Source organism: Pelmatolapia mariae, linkage group LG22 (genome assembly GCF_036321145.2).
Source record: "Pelmatolapia mariae isolate MD_Pm_ZW linkage group LG22, Pm_UMD_F_2, whole genome shotgun sequence".
Lineage (NCBI taxonomy): Eukaryota > Metazoa > Chordata > Actinopteri > Cichliformes > Cichlidae > Pelmatolapia > Pelmatolapia mariae.
In genome coordinates, this window is record NC_086245.2 from 20,533,766 (window position 1) to 20,555,797 (window position 22,032).

Below are 22,032 nucleotides of genomic sequence, written 5' to 3' on the forward strand. Positions count from 1 at the left end.
CTTGCACAGAGGCAGCCAGGCCATATTCAATATGCAATCAAATAATAAATCAGTTTATTGATATCCACTGATGTCTATTTAAAACACTGTGAGATCACAAAACACTAAATGTTAGTTCTCACTGTCATTATTTCGTAATTCATAATTAGTTAGAGTCTAGAAAGGATCAGAAGGATGAAGAAAGTTTTCAGATCAAACTGCACCTCCACCTGGAAGGATACAAAGTCGACCATGACAGCCGTGGAGTTGCAGTCAGCTTTAGCTGAAACAGGAATAAAGGTGCTGAATGCACCAGTCACTGTGCAGCAATGATGTGCCCAAAGGGTCAAAACTAAGAATTGCTTTAACTTCTGTACAAAAGTATATGTCTCCCCTTATTTTAACTTCATTAAATTAAGAGTATCTTGAAATATTTTTAAATTGTAATGTCTGTTTTCTGTAGATGTGATACTGAAACACGTTTCTTATTAAATTTAAATAAGAAGAAAATGTTTAAAAGGAAATAAATATACAATTTGCAGTAATAAAAGGCATCTCAGACTTTTTCATTGACTTTAAATATCCAATATTTATAGAAGACTTAAAAAATGTTTCAATCTGTTTAGAAATCAATCTACAATCCAGAGGTCCTTATTGTATTATTTAATTTGTTTTTATAGTTTTGTTTACTTCACTTTGGTAAGACCTTTATGATACAATAAATATGGAGTTGCAAAGCAAAAACAAACATCACGTTGTTCTGAGAGAACGTGGCTGTTCAACAGGTGTTCATTTCTTTGGAATTTGACGGTTTTTTTCTGGCTTATGGTGAGTGTTGATGTGTTCAGTAATTCTGGCCAGTGATGTCACACCATGAATAAAAACACCCTCTCAGGCAGCTATAAAAGAAAGCAGCCTCAACTCTCCACAGAAATCTGAACATCCTGTACAAAGAAGCTTCAGCAGCTCCTCATCACACTTTGAGACTTAAAGCTCCAACATGATCTTGCTCCTCTTCTTGTTCGGTCTGGCTCTGGGTGCTCCTTCTGAGTCTCCTTCTGATGGCAATGAAGTGAAGCCACAGCTTGGTAACCTTTGCATATTCTGGCTCCTTTTTTATTTACATGTTATTGTTTTCTTTTCTTTGTTTAATAATTTAACAAATGTTTTGATTCCAAGTGCACTTCTGTTTTAATTCTCACGGGAGTTCCTAAAACACAAAATTTATTCTAAAAAATAATTATGGATGCATGCATTCTTTCACTTCCACGTATTTCACTGGGCTCCATGTATTCTTGATAATAATAATAATAATAATAATAATAATAATAATAATAATAATAATAATAATAATAAGTTCTTGTCGATCTATTTTAACAGTGAATACAAGAACATACATACAAGAAACCAGCCTGCCACTATAGATCTCACTGGAAGAATCTCAGCTTTTGTTTTTGTCACTATAAATCATGTTTTTGTTCCAAATCTTGTTTCTGTCTTTTTCAGATGACCGGGGAGTGAAGCTGCTACGTGGAAGCTGTCCCACATTGTGGTGGAGCTTCAACAGCCGCTGCTACAAATATGTGGCCACAAACTTGAGCTGGGCTGATGCAGAACTCTACTGTCTGTCACAGGGAGCCAACCTGGTGTCTATCCACAACATTGAAGAAGAGAACTTTGTCAGATCCCTGATCAGGAACTTTGATCATGAACAGAGACCCACCTGGATTGGACTCAGTGACATCCACAAAGAGGGCAGATGGATGTGGTCTGATGGGTCTGTGGTAGGTTTTGTTAACTGGAATGCAGGCGAGCCAAACAACGTGGCAGGAAAAGAGCACTGTGCTACAAACAACTTTAGCTCACCTAAGAAGTGGAATGACTGCCCATGTGCTCACAGTTTTTCATCTGTTTGTTTAAAGCGCAAAGACTAATCCAAGATACTAATTCAGCAAGGGCATGGTATGTTGACATGTATGGGGATTCCACAAAAAAGATAACAATGTAAAGTTTTATGTCAGTTTTGTTGATCAGTGCTTTAAATCGATAAAGTATTCCTACTGCTTCTGTATGTAATGTAACCAGTGAATGACAGAATGTAAAGAATCCACAGACCTGTCTGTACAACGTTGTTGGCCTAATGACACTTATAAGCTTTCACAAAACAGTAACAGGGACTTTTTCATTAGTAGTTTTTAGTGCATATCTTATCTTAAATACACCATAACTTATTTATGTGATTTGTTTTTGCTTTGACATCAGAACGCTCATACAGAGGCCACGTTGTCATCTTTGTTATGGTTAACCATGAAATTAGTTCACTAATTGTCACCACTAAAGAAATACTTCCTCCTTTTGTTGTCCAGTTGTAGTTTATTTTATCCAAACACACATTAATGCACTTTTTTGACTACGATGTGTTTATACAAACAGATGATAACATTTTATTACACTTTGATGCTTTTCAAAGCCGATTTACGTGGTGAAACATAAATCAGTTGTTCCAGAAAAAGTTTTTTTAACTTCTCTAAAATGAATATACCAAAAAAAGTATTCAGTTAAAGTTTTGTAACATCTCTGGGAGGACTGACAGTCTTTCAAGGTTGAGATAATAATGAACATTAGCTGTTGTCCAATGACATAAACAGGGTGAACCCCCTCTCTGAAAGCCATAAAAGAGCCTGTTAACATGTCTCTGCAGTATTCTCAGTAATGTTCAAGCTCCAGGAAAACATCAGCGCCTAAATCATCAATAAAAAATTCTTCCTCTTTTCACTGGTTGTGGCTCTGTGTGCTCAGTCTGGTCCTGATGAATGTGAAGGAGAGCTACACTGTGGAAAAACACAGCCACACCCGTGGCTCGATTAGATTGGCTAACAGAAAAGGAATACCTTGGCATTATCCTAAATCCCATATCCCAGCTTTTCCACACAGAGGCTAATTATCAAACATTAACCATAAATTATGTATAAAAATGTCAAGTGATACAGGGGGAAATTGAGCAGACGAGGACATCTGGTGACAATTTCATGTCAATAACACCTTTATAAATATATTTACTTAGAAAATTGGTGATGTGTTCAATATGTATTTTACCCACTGTATATTTGACCAGTTATGATGGCAAGTGTAAATAAATCATATATCTCAGTGTCATACTAAGGTGTCGTATTAAAAGGAATAGACAGAAATTGTTCTTCAGGTCCCTTTGCTCCCCTTATGAAGTACTGTTTGTCCGTGATGTGGACAGGGGGGACAAATTGTGGCAGGATCAGCCTGATGTTATTTGTATCTCACTGTAACTTTACAGTTTAAAGAGCTAACATCTCCAAAATTTCAGGTGAGTTAATCATTATAAGAAGTGTTTGTGAACAAAAAATCAAAAATGTGGGATACTGTTTGTCCGTGATTTGGACAGCCCAGCGTGTGCTCTCGACGCAGGGGAAACTAATTCTGTCGTGGAAACCTAACTTGGCACCACCGTTGTGCAGGTGAAGCCAAAGGCAAGATATGCTTCATCATTTTTTCCTTAATGTCCTTTGTACCCCTTTTGTAAAAACATAGAGAAACGCACCACATAAAATATTGCAAAAGGAAAAGGTTGTCTTGCATGCATATAATGTACAAACTCAAAACACACATTTCACCTAAAAATTAAGATGTGCAAATGTGAACAAATCAACTTGTTACAGATATTCATCTCCTCTTGAAAAAAAAAAAAAACAACCCCACAAAACAAAACTCCACCAAACACCACAATAATACACAGTAAGGCCAAATTCATAAGTCTTCTCATCAGACATTGATGCTTCTTCACTATGTGACTCAAAAAATAGGAGACAGATGTTTGTTTGTTCATTCATAATAAAACTAACTGTAAGATGTTTAACTATAATGCTGTCTGTATTATTGCTGAAGTCCTAAATTATCACCTTTAAAGTGTTTATGCTAATAACATCATGTACAGTAAGATAGGCATGGAGAACAGCACTGACTGGGAGAGGCTTTGAACAGATCACATACTCGTTTCAGTTAAACATATAAGGCTTGCACAATTATCTACCTAAAATCTATTTATTTAATATATCATCTTATGTACTATTATAATGTATTGTCCATCTCCCTTAAAAATAAACAGGCAGTCTTAAAGTATGAAATATTCATATATGAAAACACATGAATTTGTCTATTGCCTCAGTGGCTGATAGTGCCCCACAGGCCTCAATGTGAGCTTGAAGCCATTTATAATGTTTAAGTTGTTTAATGTGTAGGTGCTCACGATAAACAGATTTTGAATGAAACCTTTTTTTATAGGCATTGAAGCCATTGAACCCAGTCAAAGAGGTGGTAATATTAATTTTATCAGAAAAACAAGAGAAGCATTCTGGATATTTCATTTAAAGACTTTACACCTGAGAGGCATGAATGAGGATTTTTCTATCAGTGAGTTTCTGTGAAATGTACCTTTTGTGTTTGTATGTTTTTGACTAGATTTTGGCATTGTCTCCCTCTTTTAATGTTCTTGCACTCATATTAACTTTTTATTTTTATCTTTTTTATATTTTATATTAACTTATTTGCATTTTTTGTGTCCAGAATCTATTTGTACTGTGACTTAACCAATTAGCCAATACCGCCTCTTAAATGTCAATTGTTCAGCTGGTTTATTTGTGAAGATGTGATTGGTCCATTTGAAAAAGTTTCAGTTTCTTGTCTTTTATTTAAACACAAACTGTTTCACATTTTACAATGACCCTGATGAAGGCCACAAGCCGGAACGAGCTGGTCACGTAATAAAGTTGTTTCTCATTACTTTTAAGTGTTGCTGGAGTCTCCGTGTTGTCAACTCATTTTATTTCTCTATCTGATAAGAAAACTATTCAATCAGATAGTTATTTGTGGTGAATTAAATAAAGTTACAGTTTCAAGCACCTTTTAGCACCACATCTGAAATTCAAGCACTTAACAAACCTTGAAAAGATAATATTTTATACATATATATAATATGTATAAAATAATTAACATAACTCTATATAGATCTATATAAAACTATGTTTCATACTGCCATTGTTTGTATTGACAGCATAGTGAGGAAATGATATGCGGGGATTCTAAATACCACATTACTTTGGACCTATGACCTTTTCTATAAGGTCAGACTTTCCTAAAATGTCTTTTAGCTTTAAAATTTGCTTAAAACTCTACTGCCTTTGTTTTTTAAAAATACATTATAGTTTACATTTGAATATCATGTCACATTTCACACACGTCACAGTTAATCTCTTATTGTAACTGCAATACAAACTCCTTATAGCATGTTTAAAAAGAACAAAGAAAACAAAATGAATAGATTTGAAATACAATATTACTATTAAGTAAATATTGCCCAGAGAGTGAGATGCCTTGGCAGACGTTTGTACTTTTGGAGTTTGCGCTTGGTTATCTCCAACTCAGCCATGAACAATCATCTCTGCTCCATGTTTCTTTTTGTTTTGGTGGTTCAGTTTGTTTTATTGAGAGTAAGCTGACCTGCCATAATCAATTTATTTCTGTGCATTTACTGTTATTAAAAAAACAAACAAAGATCTCACTAATTTCTATTTCCCCTGTTTAATTTATTTATTGAGTTTATTCAAAATCCTTTTAAATAAGGAGCTCTAGGACTTCCTGGGCTGTTTAAGTGGGCCTGGGTAGAACAGAACAGCAAATCAGTGCATGGAGGACATTAGAGCCAGTGTCTCTTAACACACCCTGCTATAGAAAATATGATCAAAGTAACCAGTGCATAACAAAGTGACCAGAATACAAACACACATTTGTCTGTACAATCAGCCTAATGAGACTTAAATGAACTGGACTGATACTTATTTAGCACATTTCTACTCAGTTGAACTCTCAAAGTACTTTCTACTCCAAAGCTTCAAATACAGCAGCATCTTTGTAATGTGATTTATTTTTGCTGTGACAGCAGAATACTACTACAAGTGTACTGCGTACGTTTTTTAGGGTTCAGCCATGTAGAAGAGCACTCCTGAGAGGAAAAGATGTTTGTGGTTTGAATTTTCACAGCTGGAATTTAAGTACCTGTTATTTACTTTGTGGCCACTTGAGGGCAGCAGAAAAAAAAAGTCAGTGAGATGCTGCTGATGTCAGATGATTGATTAACAGGTGACTTATCAATACTTTAAGATGCATTATGATGAGTATTGTTTTAAGCATTTGTGCATGACAAATAACACGTTAGATACGCTGTACTAGTCATATATCTGTTAAATAGTAGTTACATATTATCTTGGAATAATTTATATGTTGAAATTTTACCTTCACATGTTACAATTTATGTGATACAGGTGATTGAAAGGCTGTGTGTTCATCTTTAAGATCCTGATCCCACCTGGGCAGTGCAGATCAGTCCTGTCAGTGACAGAAAGCATGATCTTGTTCATCTTCTGTTTAGTCTGGCTCTAGCTGCTTTGTCTCTGTGAGAGACAGGAAGTGAGGTACAGCTTGGTGAAGGTTCTGGTTCTGATACAGCTTCAGTGTCTGCTCGGCATTATGGTGCTTGTTTAACCACAGCCATGACCAGGGCTAATTCAGATGTTGTTAAGGATAACAATATTAAGAAGAAATGAAATGATGCCATGTGTTCTGATATTTTCCTTTTATTTGTGGAACCGACATAGTGCTAGAAACACAGATACCTGCATATTCAATAATCTGTTTTCCTGTGACAAGCCACATCCATGGACCTCCACATTAGATCCCAGTGTACATTTTTATGTTTCTGTGAACTGTTTCTGTTACTTCCTATTTACATCACCAAGTCTGTGTCCTCTTTCCTCTGTCCATAAGATACACCAAACACCTTTTTGACATTTTTTCTTTCCACTGAAGTCCCTCCAATAGGGGGCACACAATCACTTCATTCAACTAAATAATGATTCTAGACATCTGAGATTTATGTAACCAGATGTAAACTTGAATGTTTGATTTTTAAAATATGAAACAATTTGATAATATATGTTTAAATCTGTTTGTGTTTAGGTGTAAAATAAAACTGAAACCTTTTGGTGGGATATTCTTTTATAAATTTTATTACCTTGCTTGTCAAAAAAGTGCAAAGAGTAATTGATAAAGTCCTTCTGAGATTCAAGTTTAAAGTTTTATTTTGTCATATACAGGTAACAATGGCACATTATTACTGGCAATGAAATTCTTAGGCTCATGAAAACTTGCACATAAGGTAGCATTCATAAAGTAAACTATAAAAATAAGGGAATATATATCAATAAGAAAGAGTAGAAAAAAATAAATACAGATTACCAGCAAAGAAAAGTGGGACACTGTAGTGCTGAGGTAATGATATATACATGTACAGTGTGAACAGTAATTGTGCCTTCCTCATACAATGCTGTCTGTAGAGGACCTGAATGGCTGGCATTTCAAATTTTATTTACTATTGATGCTTTTGAAGTAGAATTTTTAATTTATTATTTAACATTTAGGTAAACAGTGATTTAAATTTGAGCTAAAATGCAGCTACTCACAGGTCACAAGTTAGCAAAACTAACTGTTTGCAAATATCATATCAATTGTCATAAAAAGGCCCTGTATTAATCATTTTAAATATTAACTTGTACATGACCGAGACATAAAAACACACACCTCAGTGAATTCTTCAGGGATTTAACAATTAAGATGTAACCATGTTTTGTAGCCAGTTGAGGGCGGCAGTAGATTAAGTGAGTGTGACGGCGATCAACCTGCTCTTAAACGCTGTAATGGAGGAAATCAACACAAGCATATACACACAGTGTGTGTGTTTTTTTGTAGACTATTCTTCTAACTCTTAACAGACTGCTAACGTGTAAGCAAAAGGCTATATTTGTTATTTATTTGTAGTAAACTGAAATAAAAACACATTACTAAAAAAAAAGTCTATTCTAAGATTCATGTGACACATGAATGTTATGTTAGGTAGAACTTCAAGGGACATGAAGTTCTTTGCTGACCTGTTCATCTTCTTTGTAGCTGTGCAAAAGCAAAAGCTTTATTCAATTTCATATTATGACAACTACGACAACCAATCTGAAGTTTATAAACAAAAACAAGACACTGGGTGTCAATTTAAGGATCTACAGTTCTCAGCTAACACTCTTTGACTCTGAAAGTGAGTGAAAGGAGTGAGTCTGACACATGAAGTTCAAGCACACTTCTAGTTTAACATTTGAGAACAGCAGCGCAGCACTGACCTGCTCTTCTGCTGACCGTGTCAATATGACTCATAAACTGAGACAAATTATCTCCAGGAACAGCTGAACAATAGAAGACAATAAATAATCACTACAAGCACATCTGTTCAGCTGTTTGCAGACACTAGAGAGTGACTTGTATTAGCATGTATACATCATGAAATCTGTTGCTTTAGTATTTATGGTTAGTCAGCTTGCTTGGCCAACCAGTTAATGCTAGGTAGCTATATCTGATTTTATGATTCTCACACAGCTTAATGACAAAAAAGGGCCTTCCCTCTACATATAGGAAGCAACTGCCATCTTTACCTGTCTGTGAAACTTTCTCAGTAAATGACATTAATGTGTTTTGTCCTTTAATAAAATTAATAATAGAAGATTTATTTCTGATTGCATTCCAGAGTATATTAATGAAACTGGTCTTAAAATATATGCAAAGTTTGTGACATCATGTTGGATTTATGAAAGTGTACCTTTAAAATAAGTGTTAGGGTTAGGGCAGCCCTGGCATCGATTCTGTTCATAATTTTTATGGCCATAATTTCTGGGCGCAGCCGAGTGATAGACGCTTTCACTTGGGTGGTCTCAGAATCTCATCTCTGCTTTTCATGGATGATGCTGTTCTGTTGGATTCAATGGGTGATGGCCTCCATCTCACACTGTAACGGTTTGCAGCTGAGTGTAAAAGCGAAGCTCTCAATTTACCGGTCGATCTATGTCCCTCCCCTCACCTATGGTCACGAGCTGTGACTGAAAGAACAAGATTGCTGATACAAGCGTCAGAAATAAGCTTCCTTCGATGGGTGGCTGTCCCTTAGAGATTGTGAGAAGTTAAGCCATCCGGGAGGGGCTCAGAGTAGAGCCGCTGCTCCTCCACATTGAAAGGAGCCAGTTGAGGTGGTTCTGGCATCTGACAAGGATACCTCCTTGTCAGATGGATGGACGGATGGATGGAAAAAAGATGTAATTCCCTGTTAACTTTTCTGTGATTTAAAAAGAAACAGTGACTGTGGTGTTTGTAAAAGCATGTTTGTTTGTTTTTAAATCTCAAAACTTCATGAAGTCGTTAATGTGGAATTAAATGATCCTTTAACACTTGAAGCTACTGAAGGTCATGCTCTCTTTCTGCACTCCCGAGCTGACAGCCTCTCTCACCTTTTCATTCTCTTTGTGCATGTTTGATTGTAGGAATGGAGTCCGCTGTGCAGGTCACCAAATACTACTGCCACAAGTACCTGGACTTTGCTGTACTGTAATTTATTGTATCATAAAAGTCCTTCTTGGCAAACTGAAACATTTAGATTAGATGTTAAAACGTGAGCTCTCCACTCCTTTTTTTCACAACAGGAAACCTGCATTAAAATGGATCAATTATGGAAGGCCTACTTAGAGTAACTAAATAACTCTCTGGTTTCTATATACAGTGGCTTGCAAAAGTATTCGGCCCCCTTGAACTTTTCCACATTTTGTCACATTACAGCCACAAACATGAATCAATTTCATTGGAATTCCACGTGAAAGACCAACACAAAGTGGTGTACACGTGAGAAGTGGAACGAAAATCATACATGATTCCAAACATTTTTTACAAATAAATAACTACACTTTGTATTGGTCTTTCACGTGGAATTCCAATGAAATTGATTCATGTTTGTGGCTGTAATGTGACAAAATGTGGAAAAATTCAAGGGGGCCACTGTACAAACCACTTGAAGGCTATAAAAAGATAGAGGTTCACTTCCAAATGTCAGTTTCCACTGTTAGAAATGTTATCAGGAAACTTCAGTAAAGGGATATGGTGGAAGCTCAGATGAACAAAGCTTTAAGACGATCACACAAACCTCTCACATGAGTGCCAAATATCTGCAGGACAGTGTAGCTGACACAGCAGTGGTAATGATCTGCTTTTAGCCTAGTCTAGTTACTGCAGGGGTTTTATTTTGGCTGCTTTACGATTGTAATAGACACAAGGGTGCTTAGACATTTGTATACACTGTAAATATCTCAAAGTGGATAATCTTCTGTTTCCTCTTCCTGGTACAGTCATTTATCTGTTTTCTTTTTGCTGATAATGTGATTTTATAATATAATAAAACCATAATTATTCAGACAAACAAACAGTGAAGTATATCTGCTAAACCTAATAGTTTATCTATTTTGTCATTTACTGCCATAGGAGAGTCACATATCTCTGGGTCCAGTACTAAGAGAGGATCCTCTTGATTGTGTGGAGTTCATTCTGTTTTTGTTTAATGGACCAACTCAGGAGTTTTTACCTGTTAGAGCTCTGAACTGTCCTGTTTGATTAGTCATTGTGCTGATAACACCTTTCTGACACAATAAATATAAATAACACATCAAAAAACAAACAACATTTCTTCATGTGTTGGAAATTTGATGTTTTTTTCTGGCTTATGTGAAATGTTGTGTATAGTTGAGAGTTTTGGGCCGTTTGGCCAGTGATGTCACACCAGTAGTGAAAACACTCTCTCACTCAGCTATAAAAGAAAGCAGCTCCAACTCTCTGCAGAAACCTGAACATCCTGTAGGAAGAAGCTTCAGCAGCTCCTCATCATCTTTGAGACTTAAAGCTCCAACATGATCTTGCTCCTCTTCTTGTTCAGTCTGGCTCTGGGTGCTCCTTCTGAGTCTCCTTCTGATGGCAGTGAAGTGAAGCTCCAACTTGGTAACCATCCTATATTCTGACTCTTCCCTCCCCTCCTTTATTTAACTTTATTTTTGTGGGGGTTTTTTTATTATCTTAATCACAATTTAGTCATATACTCCAAGATTTTCTGTTGTCTGTTTCAACAGTCAGTGATACAAAATTCTTGGTGTTTCATTGTAACATAGATTCCCCCCTTCAGCTGGGCTGAAGCAGAGCTCTACTGTGTGTCACAGCGAGCCAACTTGGTGTCTATCCACAGCCAGGAGGAACAGAAGTTTGTTAAATCATTAATTAAGAATTTTGACCATGCTGAGCAATGGACCTGGATTGGACTGAGTGACCTCCATAAAGAAGGCAGATGGATGTGGTCTGATGGTTGTGCAGTGAGTTTTGTCTACTGGGATGCTAGCGAGCCAAACAACTGGGGAACAAATGAGCACTGTGTTCACACTAACGTGCGTGAAGCAAAGAAGTGGAATGATCACCAATGTTCTCTCAATTTAGCTTCTGTTTGTGCAACACAAATAACCTGCCCTTAGAAACTGAAATTTATGTTTTCGCTGCATTTTACAAAAGCAAATCGTTTTTGGCACATTAATAGATGTTTAAAACTACTACAAATAAAAAGGAAAAAAACAATTATACATGAAAATTCATCATCAGTGCCCCCACTGTTTAACTCTGGGGTTACAGGGTCTATGACAAAACATGCAAGCGTGTAACTGGTGTCACAGACATGCGCTTGCATGTTTCATCAGCACACAGTTAGTATTTCAAATAAGGATGAATGCAGAAAATACACCTCCTCACTGATCTTCCCAGAATAACTTAAAGTCTAATTACAGTTTTTATCAATCGATTTGGCTCAATTATCGCAGCAGAAAAGTTTTCATGCAGTTCTCAAACAGTGAGGGCATTTTTTAATAACACAGGCTCAACTGCACAAAACACATTGATCATGTTTCCACATTTGGCAGTGTTTTGGTGGCTGTAGCTCAGGTGGGAGAGCAGGTCATCTACTAACCAGAATGTTAGTGGGTTGATCCCACTCTGCTCCAGTCTGCATACCAAATATTCTTGGGCAAATTACTAACCCCATGTTGCTCTCTGATGTATCCATCAGACTATGAATGCTGTGTGAATGTCACTTAGTAACAACTTAGGAAAAAGTGCTTGTGTGATTGGGTGAATGAACAAGTTGTGTAACAAGTTGCTTTGAAGTCTCAGAGTAGAAAAGCACTCTGTAAGAACCAGTCCATTTACATGAACAGTCAATCACTTCAACTCTGAGATGAAGAAATAAAATCCTTTCACCACCCTTTAAAGATTGTGTTATAAAAATGTAATTTTTTTTCCTCAAAACCTTACTGACCTCCATAAAGAAGGCAGAAGGATGTGGTCTGATGGTTGTGCAATAGATTTTGTCTACTGGGATGCAGGACAACCAGACAACTGACACAAAGAAGTGGAATGACTGCCCGTGTTCTGTCATTTTACCTTCTGTTCGTTTAACCTGCACTGTTGATGCTATCTGTCTTTAGTGTGTTTGTGCAAAAGTCACAAAATTCCACGAACCTCAATTTTCATAAATGTGGAAACAACCACTGGCAGCTGCATTCAAAGGGAATATTTACTCATCTTTTCAATGTCAAAATTCATGAAAGCAAAGACTGTTTTTGGTGAACAAATAAATGGTTAAAACTGCTCTAAATTAAAAGGACTGAAAAGCTATAAATGAAAACTCATGATCAGTGCCTTCATTGTTTATCTCTGGGGTTACGAGACACATGTCTGCAACATCAGTAATCACATTTCATGAGTAGTATTTAATAAACACTAAGTATTACAAAAGGAGACAATGATGGGGCTCTGGCTGGGCCTTGGGGGCTTCGGTCCTCGTCGGTGTGTCGCCAAGGTTGTGGGCAGGTGGGTGCACGGGGGCTCAGCCCTGGCGCAGGGGGCCTCTGGTGCATCGGCCTAACTGGGGGGCTCTTCAACTGGCAGGGAGGTTGTTCCATCCTTGCAGAAGTCCACTCTGCAGGTGGGGGAGAGACATAGGAGAGGTGGAGAATAAACCTAACCTGGGTGTCTGTTGTCTTGTGTAGTCTGGAGATGATTGAATGTTGGGGTGGGTACAGTTTCCTCTGCGGTGGGGTGGGGTGAGCTGCCCCGGGTCCTGCGGGGCTTGGCGGTGCTGCTGCCGTAGGCCCCGGTCTGGATGGGCCTGGGCTCCCTTGCCTTGGTGGGTACCAGAGGACGGGGGTGCCTACTGGGGTCAGCGGGGGAGCTGGCCCTAAGGAGGGGCATATTGCCCCTCCCTTCTTTTCCTCCCCATCCCCGGCTGCCTCCCTCTTCCCACTCCACCACACCCACCCACACAGGTAGGGCCTTGGGGTGCGGGTGTGTCACCAGGGTGCAGGGGAGGCATTCCCCCCCCTCTGTCCCCTTCTGGCCACCTGTGCCTCAGTTTTATTCCACAACTTAGACATCCACATTATTCACACTCTCATAACACACACATATATATAGGGCCTTGAGGGTGACCACGTTAACAGCGTCCAGTGGACGGTCTGTGTATTCAACCCTACCTCTGGTGCCGGTGCCCACCTCTCAATTTTAAATCCATGTAGACATTGAGGGTTCTCGGGAGGGGCCGTGCTAACACCTGCTGCTCTCTGGCAGCAGCACCATGCCCTCCCTTGTTTTAAATGCACTTTAGAACAACACGCAGCAACACTACACATGAGCGGGAGGAGGGAGGTATGGGGTCTTCACACACCCCCGTTCTCTACTAGCCATCGGGGCGGGGGGCTGGGAGGAGGTGTTGGCTGTCCGATTGGCCTCCCTGCTGCCGCGGAGCCTGGGGCGGTCTGCTTGCCTCCATCCCGGGGGAAAGGGTCACATCTCTTGGGTCTGGGTGCCTTTTCCCCCTCTGGGGGCGAGGGTACCTGGACCCGGGGTATAGAGTATGTTTGGGGAGTATGATTGTTTGTACATGTCCATGTATGTCTATTACTACGTTGGGTGAGTGCTGAGTGTTTGTATATGTGTGCATGAGGGTGGGAATGCATGTTTGTGTCTGTGTGTGCCTGTTTGTCTGTGTCTATATGTCAGGTCGGGTCTTAGACTCCACCTCTCTGGGAACACCCAGGCCCTCCAAAGTGTGGAGGCCTATCTCCCCTCACCACACTCCCTGCCGGTAACTGATGCCCTCAGGGGTCGGTGCATTGGTGGTTCTTGGTGTCCGGGGCTGGGCGCTCAGGTATACACCAGCTCACTCCCGGTGGCTACTTGGCGGGGCCTGGTGCCTGTCGCTCGGTCAGGCCTCTTCCGGGGCAAAGGGGGCCCTCGGGCCTCCGGCCTCGGGGCCTGCGACTCGGTTCACTCTGACACAGCTGGCTGCCGGCGGAGCCGGCGGGCACGCCGGTGCAGCCCCCTCTGGCTTCTGCTCCGTGGCTACTGGGTGACCCCTTGTCTGGGGATCTCCTCAGCCCTTCCCAGGAGGGTGGCACGGATGCCCCTCCGGTGGTCCACCTTGGGCTCTCGCACTCTGGGGCCTCTGGATGTCTGGAGCCTGGATCTCCTCCATGCCTGCTTCATGCCCTGGGGGACAGGGCTATGGCCCTCCACACCCTCTAGCAGACCGTTACATGGAGAAACCTTTTGTATACAAGCGCGCTGATCCACACAGGTGTGCACACGGGTGTTCACTGTTCGTAGACATAAACTACACCTTTCTTAGCTGCTACTTCAAAGCACATTGTGCGCTGTCTGTCCTGTGTGCTGCACAACAACATTCAATATTTAGTATTTACTGCTGTTCACACTTAGCTAGATTAACGTGATGGTATTGTGTTTAGTATGTTGCTTTGTTTGTTTGTTTTTTTGCTTGTTTTCTCTTCTTTTTCTCTCAACAGGTGATCCAGGAGATTTTTTTTTCTCTTTGTCTTTGTAAGTGCCCTTTCTCACTGTCCCTTTTCCCTTCTGTTTTTCTTTTCCTTCCTCTCTTTCTTTCTCCCTTTCCTATCCCCCAGTCATGTCTGTCCCATCTGTAACAACTGAAAATAAAATAAATAATAACAACAAAGTTTGATCAAATGGACCAATACGGCAATGCCATGATGATCCATTTGGCAAAATAAATCCATTTGGTATCCTTGTTGGTCTTCAGACAACAATTCTGACGGCTAAAGAACCAAATGGGACAGACAAAAATAAATAAATAAATAAATAAATAAAATAAACACTAAGTATTACAAAAGGAGACAAATGGAGATGATACACATCTACCTTTATCGTTACCAGAAAAAACTCTAATGTAGTTAAGATCTATAGTTTGGCTTCATCCTAAAAAACACACTATATCACTGAGGAGGTGAGGAGAGAGGTACAGCAGTGAGTGTCTACAGCCACAGCCTGTAAAGGTAACATCTGAAGAAGAAGTTTGACTGTTTTTCAAGCTTATGTTAAATATGACCAGGGGTTAAAGTGGGCTGGAAGGATCCTGAACTGTATTCTGGTTCCTTCGATTAATGAGCAGTTAAATCTTATAGGCAGACGAATGTGTGTTACTGGGAATCAGTTAAATTATCAATTATCATTATTAAATTTGATTGTAGGAATGTTTTCAGGTCACTAAATACTACTGTCCTAGTACCTGCACTTTGCTGTAGTTTTATTGTATCATAAAGGTTCTTCTTGGCAAAGTGGAACCTTTAGATCAGATCTTAAAACGTGAGCTCTCCACTCTCCTTTTTTTTAATAACAATAAAGCCTCATCAAAATGAGTTAACAGTAGAGGCCAACATAGAGTCACTAAAGACCTCTGTCTATACAAACCACGGTCAGATATGTTATTTTAAAAATAACTTAAATAAAACCACTGAAAGGCTAAAAAAAGATAGAAATGCACCTCCAACTGTCAATTTTCATTGTCAGAAATGTTATTTTAAAAAACTTAAACCGATAAGGTGGGAGTTAAGATGAAAGCTGGAGGATGAAGAAAGTTTTAAGGCTGAACTTCACATTTTAGGGTAGAAAGCGACACAAACCCCCCACATGAGTGTCAAATATCTGCAGGACAGCCAAGCTGGCACAGCAGTGGTTATGATCTGCTTTAGTTTAAAAGTCTTTTTACTGCAATCTTTTTGTTTAGTTTAGTTTATTTAAAAAATGTAATAGACACAAGGGCATTTGTACAAGCTGTAAATAAAGTGGCAAAGTAAAAACAAAAATTAAAGATTAATTGTATAACTTAGTGTATAGACGGTCTTTCTTTTTATTGACTCTGAACAGGCCGGCCACAATCACTTCATTTATATGTGTTTACTGCAATTAAAAGTGTGCACAAGGTTTGTTTTGGATTTGTTTACTGAGAATGATTGTACACTTCTATTTCATCTTCCTGATATAGTAACCTATTCTGTTAAGCATTTTGCTGATGATGTGATTTTATAATATAATAAATCAATAAATACTCAGACAAACAAACAGTGAAGTTCTCTGGAAAAGGCCAGAGCTCAACACGTGTCAATAAGTAGTTAAGTGATGTCTTTGAGTTGTGGATAATTTTACCCAAACACACTTGAATCAGTTTTGCAAAAAAAAGACTAAAAGCTCAACGATGATCTCATAAATAAATAATATGTCTGTCCTGAGACCTTCTGTTAGAAATTAAGTAAGCTAACTAACACTAGGAAAGTCAAGCAGTTTCTTCATATGGACTTCACTATGAGTTTAATTTTCACCTGTTTTGCTTTTCTTTTTTGAAAAACAGAGCTTACTTACTACTGTCTCTTTCTCCTGCTGAGGTCCGGTTCTAGACTCAGCATCAGCTAGGAGCGTGTGCACCTGGACCAAACCAAAACATGAAATAAGGAGGGGGGAGGCTGACTGGATATTATTGTTGTTGCCAAAAACAAAACTACACTAATCCCCTTTTCTGTTGCAGCTCAGGTCTGTTTTTTGATACTGCAATTATTCAGATTAATATTAATAAGATGTTGTCACGACCTGCGGGATCGGCAAGGCGCGGATCAGCATCTCTCCCCTCCTAGTTCCCCTTCTCTTCTCTCTCCCTCTCCCCCTCTCTCCCCTGTTTTGCCGGGGCGGAACTCATTGCGGGTTCACGCCCTCGGTCCACGCCTTCCCGGATTGTGCACACCTGGGCCTCATCAGACCAGCTGGTATATTAGAGGGAGGAGATCAGCTGTTCGACGCTGGATTGTTGTGAAGGCTCTTGTCAGTACACACCTAGCTCAAGTTTCCCGTGCCTCTGTCTCAGAGACTTAACGTGTTCCTTTGTTCCTAGATTCCCTGGACCCGTCCCCGTGTTTCCTTGTGTGAAGTGTGGAAGGAGTGGCAGGTCGCTAGCGGAGAGGAGAGAGGCTGTTCTGAGCGCGTGTGTGATTTCCCCGTTTTCCCTGGAGCCCTGGACCCCTGCCCCTCACGTCTTGTATATAGCACTAACCCCGCACTGTCTGTACATACACCTGGTGAAGTTCTGTAATAAACTATCTCTGTTTGAACGCTACCCGGGAGTCCTGCGAGTGGATCCTCTAAGCAACCCGTGACAGTAACAATCCAGCCAAACCATGGATCCAGCGGACTCAGCTCAGCAACCTGCCCCCCCTCCAGAAGCCGTGTTGGAGCGACACGAGCAGATGCTACAGCACATTTGCCATCAGTTGCTCGCACTCACTCAGGCTTTCGCCCAGCACATACCTCTGCCAGGTCACGCTATGTCCCCCCCGTCTGCTCCCGCACAGCCGCCAGCCCCGGAACTCTCCACGCCACCAGCCCCCGCTTCCGCGGAGCCCCCGGAACGAGCTCTACCGTCACCGGAGCCATTCGCTGGTGAGTTCCACAAGTGTGCTGGTTTCCTAACGCAGATTACGTTGCAGTTTAGGCAGCTGCGGCGAACATATGAAAGTGATGGAGCTAAGATAGCCTTTTTCGTTCAGTTACTCCGCGGTCAAGCCTTAAACTGGGCTCAAGCAGTGTTACGAACCAACCCGGAGATTACCTATGCTGATTTTCTCTCAAAGTTTAAAAGTGTGTTTGAAAGGGGCACCGGAGCAGAGGCAGCGGGCCACCGTTTGCTGACTTAAAACAAGGAAGACGGTGTATGGCGGACTTCTCTGTGGAGTTTTGGACACTGGCTGAGGAGACTGGATGGGGGCAGCCTGCGCTGATAAGTACCTTATTAAACAATGTCTGTGACGAACTCAAGGGCGAACTATTAATGAGGGAGCTGCCCAAGACTCTGTCAGAAGTAATCACCTTATGTGTTAAGGTAGATGAACATTTGAGGGCGCGTCGCCGCGCCAGCAACTACAGTTCCCAGAGGCCCGTGGGGCGAGCGGAGACAGCTTCTGGTGGAAGCTGAAGTAGCGATCGGGAAGTGGACCGCGGCGACGAGCATGAGCAACCCATGCAGATCGGACACTCCCAAATTTCCCCAGAGGAGAGAGCACGCAGATGGAGGTCCGGTGAGTGCTTTTACTGCGGCCGCAAGGGCCATCTCGCCAAGGTCTGTCCTGCACGGCCAAAAGACTTCGCCCGCCGGTAGAAAGGAGGATACGGGTGGGCGAGGTCTCCTTTTCACATTCTCCTCCACGCTTCATGCTAGCCGCTAAAGTGACTGTCCACTCTGCCTCTCACTCTCTTCAGGCGCTGATTGACTCCGGGGCGGAGCAGAGCTTCATGGATGCTTCCCTGGCTCTCAAACTTAAGATTTACACACAAGCATTGCCCCACTCATTGCAGGTCACCACTTTAAATGGTCAGCGTCTCCCCGATATAACTCACGTTACAGAACCCGTGTCCCTAACTCTGTCTGGGAATCACACTGAAATGTTACAGTTTTATGTCTTTAAAGCTCCTCTCACGCCCCTAGTGCTAGGATTTCCGTGGTTACGCCAGCATAACCCCGTACTCGACTGGAAGGAGGAGAGGGTTCTGGGGTGGGGGGAGGAGTGTCACATGACCTGTTTGAAAGCAGCTACTCCCGTAAAAGCATCTAACCCACTACCACACGAGCCCCCTGACCTTTCAGCCATCCCATCAGAGTATCATGATCTCAAGCAAGTGTTTTGTAAGGACCGAGCCCGCTCTCTTCCTCCTCACCGCCCGTACGACTGCAGTATTGATATGCTCCCAGGTGCACCTCTTCCCACTAGTCGCTTATACAGTCTCTCTCAACCTGAACGTGAATGCATGGAGAAGTATATTAATGAATCCTTGGCTGATGGACTGATTCGCCCCTCTTCATCCCCCGTGGCTGCCGGGTTCTTTTTCGTCACTAAGAAGGATAAAAGCCTTCGGCCATGTATTGATTTCCGGGGCCTCAATAACATCACCATTAAGAATAAATACCCTCTGCCACTCTTATCCTCCGCCTTTGAACTCCTGCAGGGGGCGACCATTTTCACTAAGCTCGATCTGCGCAATGCTTACCACTTAGTCAGGATGAGAGAGGGAGACGAGTGGAAAACAGCCTTCAACACGCACCTGGGCCATTTTGAATACTTGGTCATGCCGTTTGGACTGACTAATGCTCCCGCTGTGTTTCAGGGTCTAGTCAACGATGTTCTCCGAGATTTCATCAATCGTTTTGTGTTTGTGTACCTTGACGACATCCTCATCTTCTCCCACTCTCTCTCTGATCATGTACGCCACGTCAGACAAGTCCTGCAACGTCTCCTGGAGAATCGCCTGTTTGTTAAAGGGGAGAAGTGCGAGTTTCATGTGAGTACTGTGTCATTTTTGGGCTACATCATCGAACAGGGCGATTTAAGAGCCGATCCAGCTAAGGTACAAGCAGTCTTGGACTGGCCCACTCCACCTAACCGTAAGCAGCTTCAACGGTTCCTCGGTTTCGCAAACTTTTATCGGAGATTCATTCGTGACTACAGCAAAATTGCTTTGCCACTAACCCGTTTAACTTCCCCTAAGGTGGCTTTCTGCTGGGATGATCAGGCTCAGGAGGCTTTCTCCCAGCTAAAGAAACGCTTCGCGTCGGCACCCATCCTCCGGCAACCGGATCTCAAGCGGCAGTTTGTTGTGGAAGTGGACGCCTCGGACGTAGGGGTCGGAGCCATTCTCTCTCAGCAACTAGAGGGTAAGCTCCACCCTTGTGCTTACTTCTCCCGTCGTCTCTCTCCTGCAGAGCAGAACTACGACATTGGGGACAGGGAGCTGTTGGCAATCAAACTCGCCTTGGAGGAGTGGCGCCACTGGCTGGAGGGCGCAACAGAGCCCTTTGTGGTATGGACTGACCACAAGAACCTCGAATACATCCGGTCAGCTAAACGACTAAACGCCCGATAAGCCAGGTGGGCTCTGTTCTTTACCAGATTCTGCTTCACCATCACCTACAGGCCCGGTTCTCGGAACGTGAAACCCGATGCCCTTTCCCGCCAATTCACCACCTCAGAGGACCCCACCCGTGAGGCTCCCATTCTCCCTCCCACATGCGTTATCGGAGCCCTGTCGTGGGAGATCGAGTCCACCATATGGGAGGCCCAACGGGCAGAACCAGATCCTGGGACTGGTCCCCCGGGCTTGCTCTTTGTTCCCACGTCTGTTCGCTCACGAGTGCTACAATGGGCCCACGGCGGAAAACTCACCTGTCATCCGGGCATGCATCGCACCGTCACCTTCATCAAGCGGTTCGCCTGGTGGCCTACACTGGCCAAGGACGTCCAAGGCTTCATCGCTGCCTGTCCAACCTGTGCACAGAATAAACCTGTCAACCAGCCCGCTGCCGGCCTCCTTCATCCCTTACCTACGCCAAGCCGCCCCTGGTCCCACATTGCGGTTGACTTTGTCACTGGTCTTCCGCCGTCATCAGGTAACACAGTCATCCTTACTATTGTCGACCGGTATTCTAAAGCTTCCCACTTTGTTGCTCTCCCCAAGCTCCCCACTGCCCTGGAAACCGCCCGGCTTCTGTCAACTCATGTGTTTCGCCTTCACGGGATCCCCGCTGAAGTGGTCTCGGACCGAGGTCCACAGTTCACGTCGCGTGTTTGGAAGGAGTTCTGCACCTCCTTAGGGGCCCAGGTCAGCCTCTCGTCGGGTTTTCATCCACAGACCAACGGTCAGGCGGAACGGGCCAACCAAGACCTCAAAGCAGCTCTCCGTTGCTTGACATCGACTAATCAGACCACCTGGAGCGAGCAACTGACGTGGGTGGAGTACGCTCACAATAGCCTTACCTCGTCGGCCACAGGCGTCTCTCCGTTCGAGGCCTCTCTGGGGTACCAACCTCCCCTGTTCCCTGCAATCGAAGGTGAGCACTTTGTGCCCTCTGTTCACCAGCACCTGCGGTGGTGTCGGCGCGCATGGCGGGCCACTAGAGCTGCCCTTCTTCGCACGGCAGACCGGAACAAGCGGCAGGCAGATCGCCACAGGACCCCGGCTCCGTCCTACTCACCTGGACAGAAGGTTTGGCTCTCGACCCGGTATGTACCTCTCAGAACAGAATCGCAAAAGCTCTCCCCCACCTTCATTGGACCGTTCGAAGTGGACTCGGTTGTTAACCCAGTTTCTGTGCGCCTCAAGCTCCCCAGGACCATGCGTATCCACAATGTGTTTCATGTTTCACAACTCAAACCCCACTGTTCCAGTCCTCTGTGCCCTCCTTCCGGACCCCCTCCGCCCGCCCGGGTCGTCGCTGGCCGTCCGGCCTTCTCCGTGACTCGGATTATGGACGTCAGGCGCCGGGGTCGTGGCCTGCAGTATCTTGTGGACTGGGAGGGCTATGGCATCGAGGAGCGTTCCTGGGTCCCGCGGGCGGCTCTGCTGGACCGGGCTATGGTTCGGCGGTTCCATGAGGCTCACCCTGAGAAGCCTGGGGGTCGCCGGGAGGCTCCCGTTGGGGGGGGGGTACTGTCACGACCTGCGGGATCGGCAAGGCGCGGATCAGCATCTCTCCCCTCCTAGTTCCCCTTCTCTTCTCTCTCCCTCTCCCCCTCTCTCCCCTGTTTTGCCGGGGCGGAACTCATTGCGGGTTCACGCCCTCGGTCCACGCCTTCCCGGATTGTGCACACCTGGGCCTCATCAGACCAGCTGGTATATTAGAGGGAGGAGATCAGCTGTTCGACGCTGGATTGTTGTGAAGGCTCTTGT

The 22,032-nt window shown here is 42.8% G+C and overlaps 1 protein-coding gene and 1 pseudogene across 1 annotated transcript; both read left to right on the forward strand.

Moving 5' to 3' along the window:
• The first annotated feature begins 979 nt into the window (after positions 1 to 979).
• On the forward strand, positions 980 to 1,913 carry LOC135932886 (lactose-binding lectin l-2-like). Its single transcript, XM_065470604.1, has 2 exons — positions 980 to 1,043; positions 1,486 to 1,913. The coding sequence occupies exons 1-2, from the start codon at positions 980 to 982 to the stop codon at positions 1,911 to 1,913; spliced, it is 492 nt and encodes a 163-aa protein (XP_065326676.1).
• An 8,916-nt stretch (positions 1,914 to 10,829) lies between these two features.
• Positions 10,830 to 11,438, forward strand: LOC135932236 (lactose-binding lectin l-2-like; annotated as a pseudogene).
• Positions 11,439 to 22,032: the final 10,594 nt, after the last annotated feature.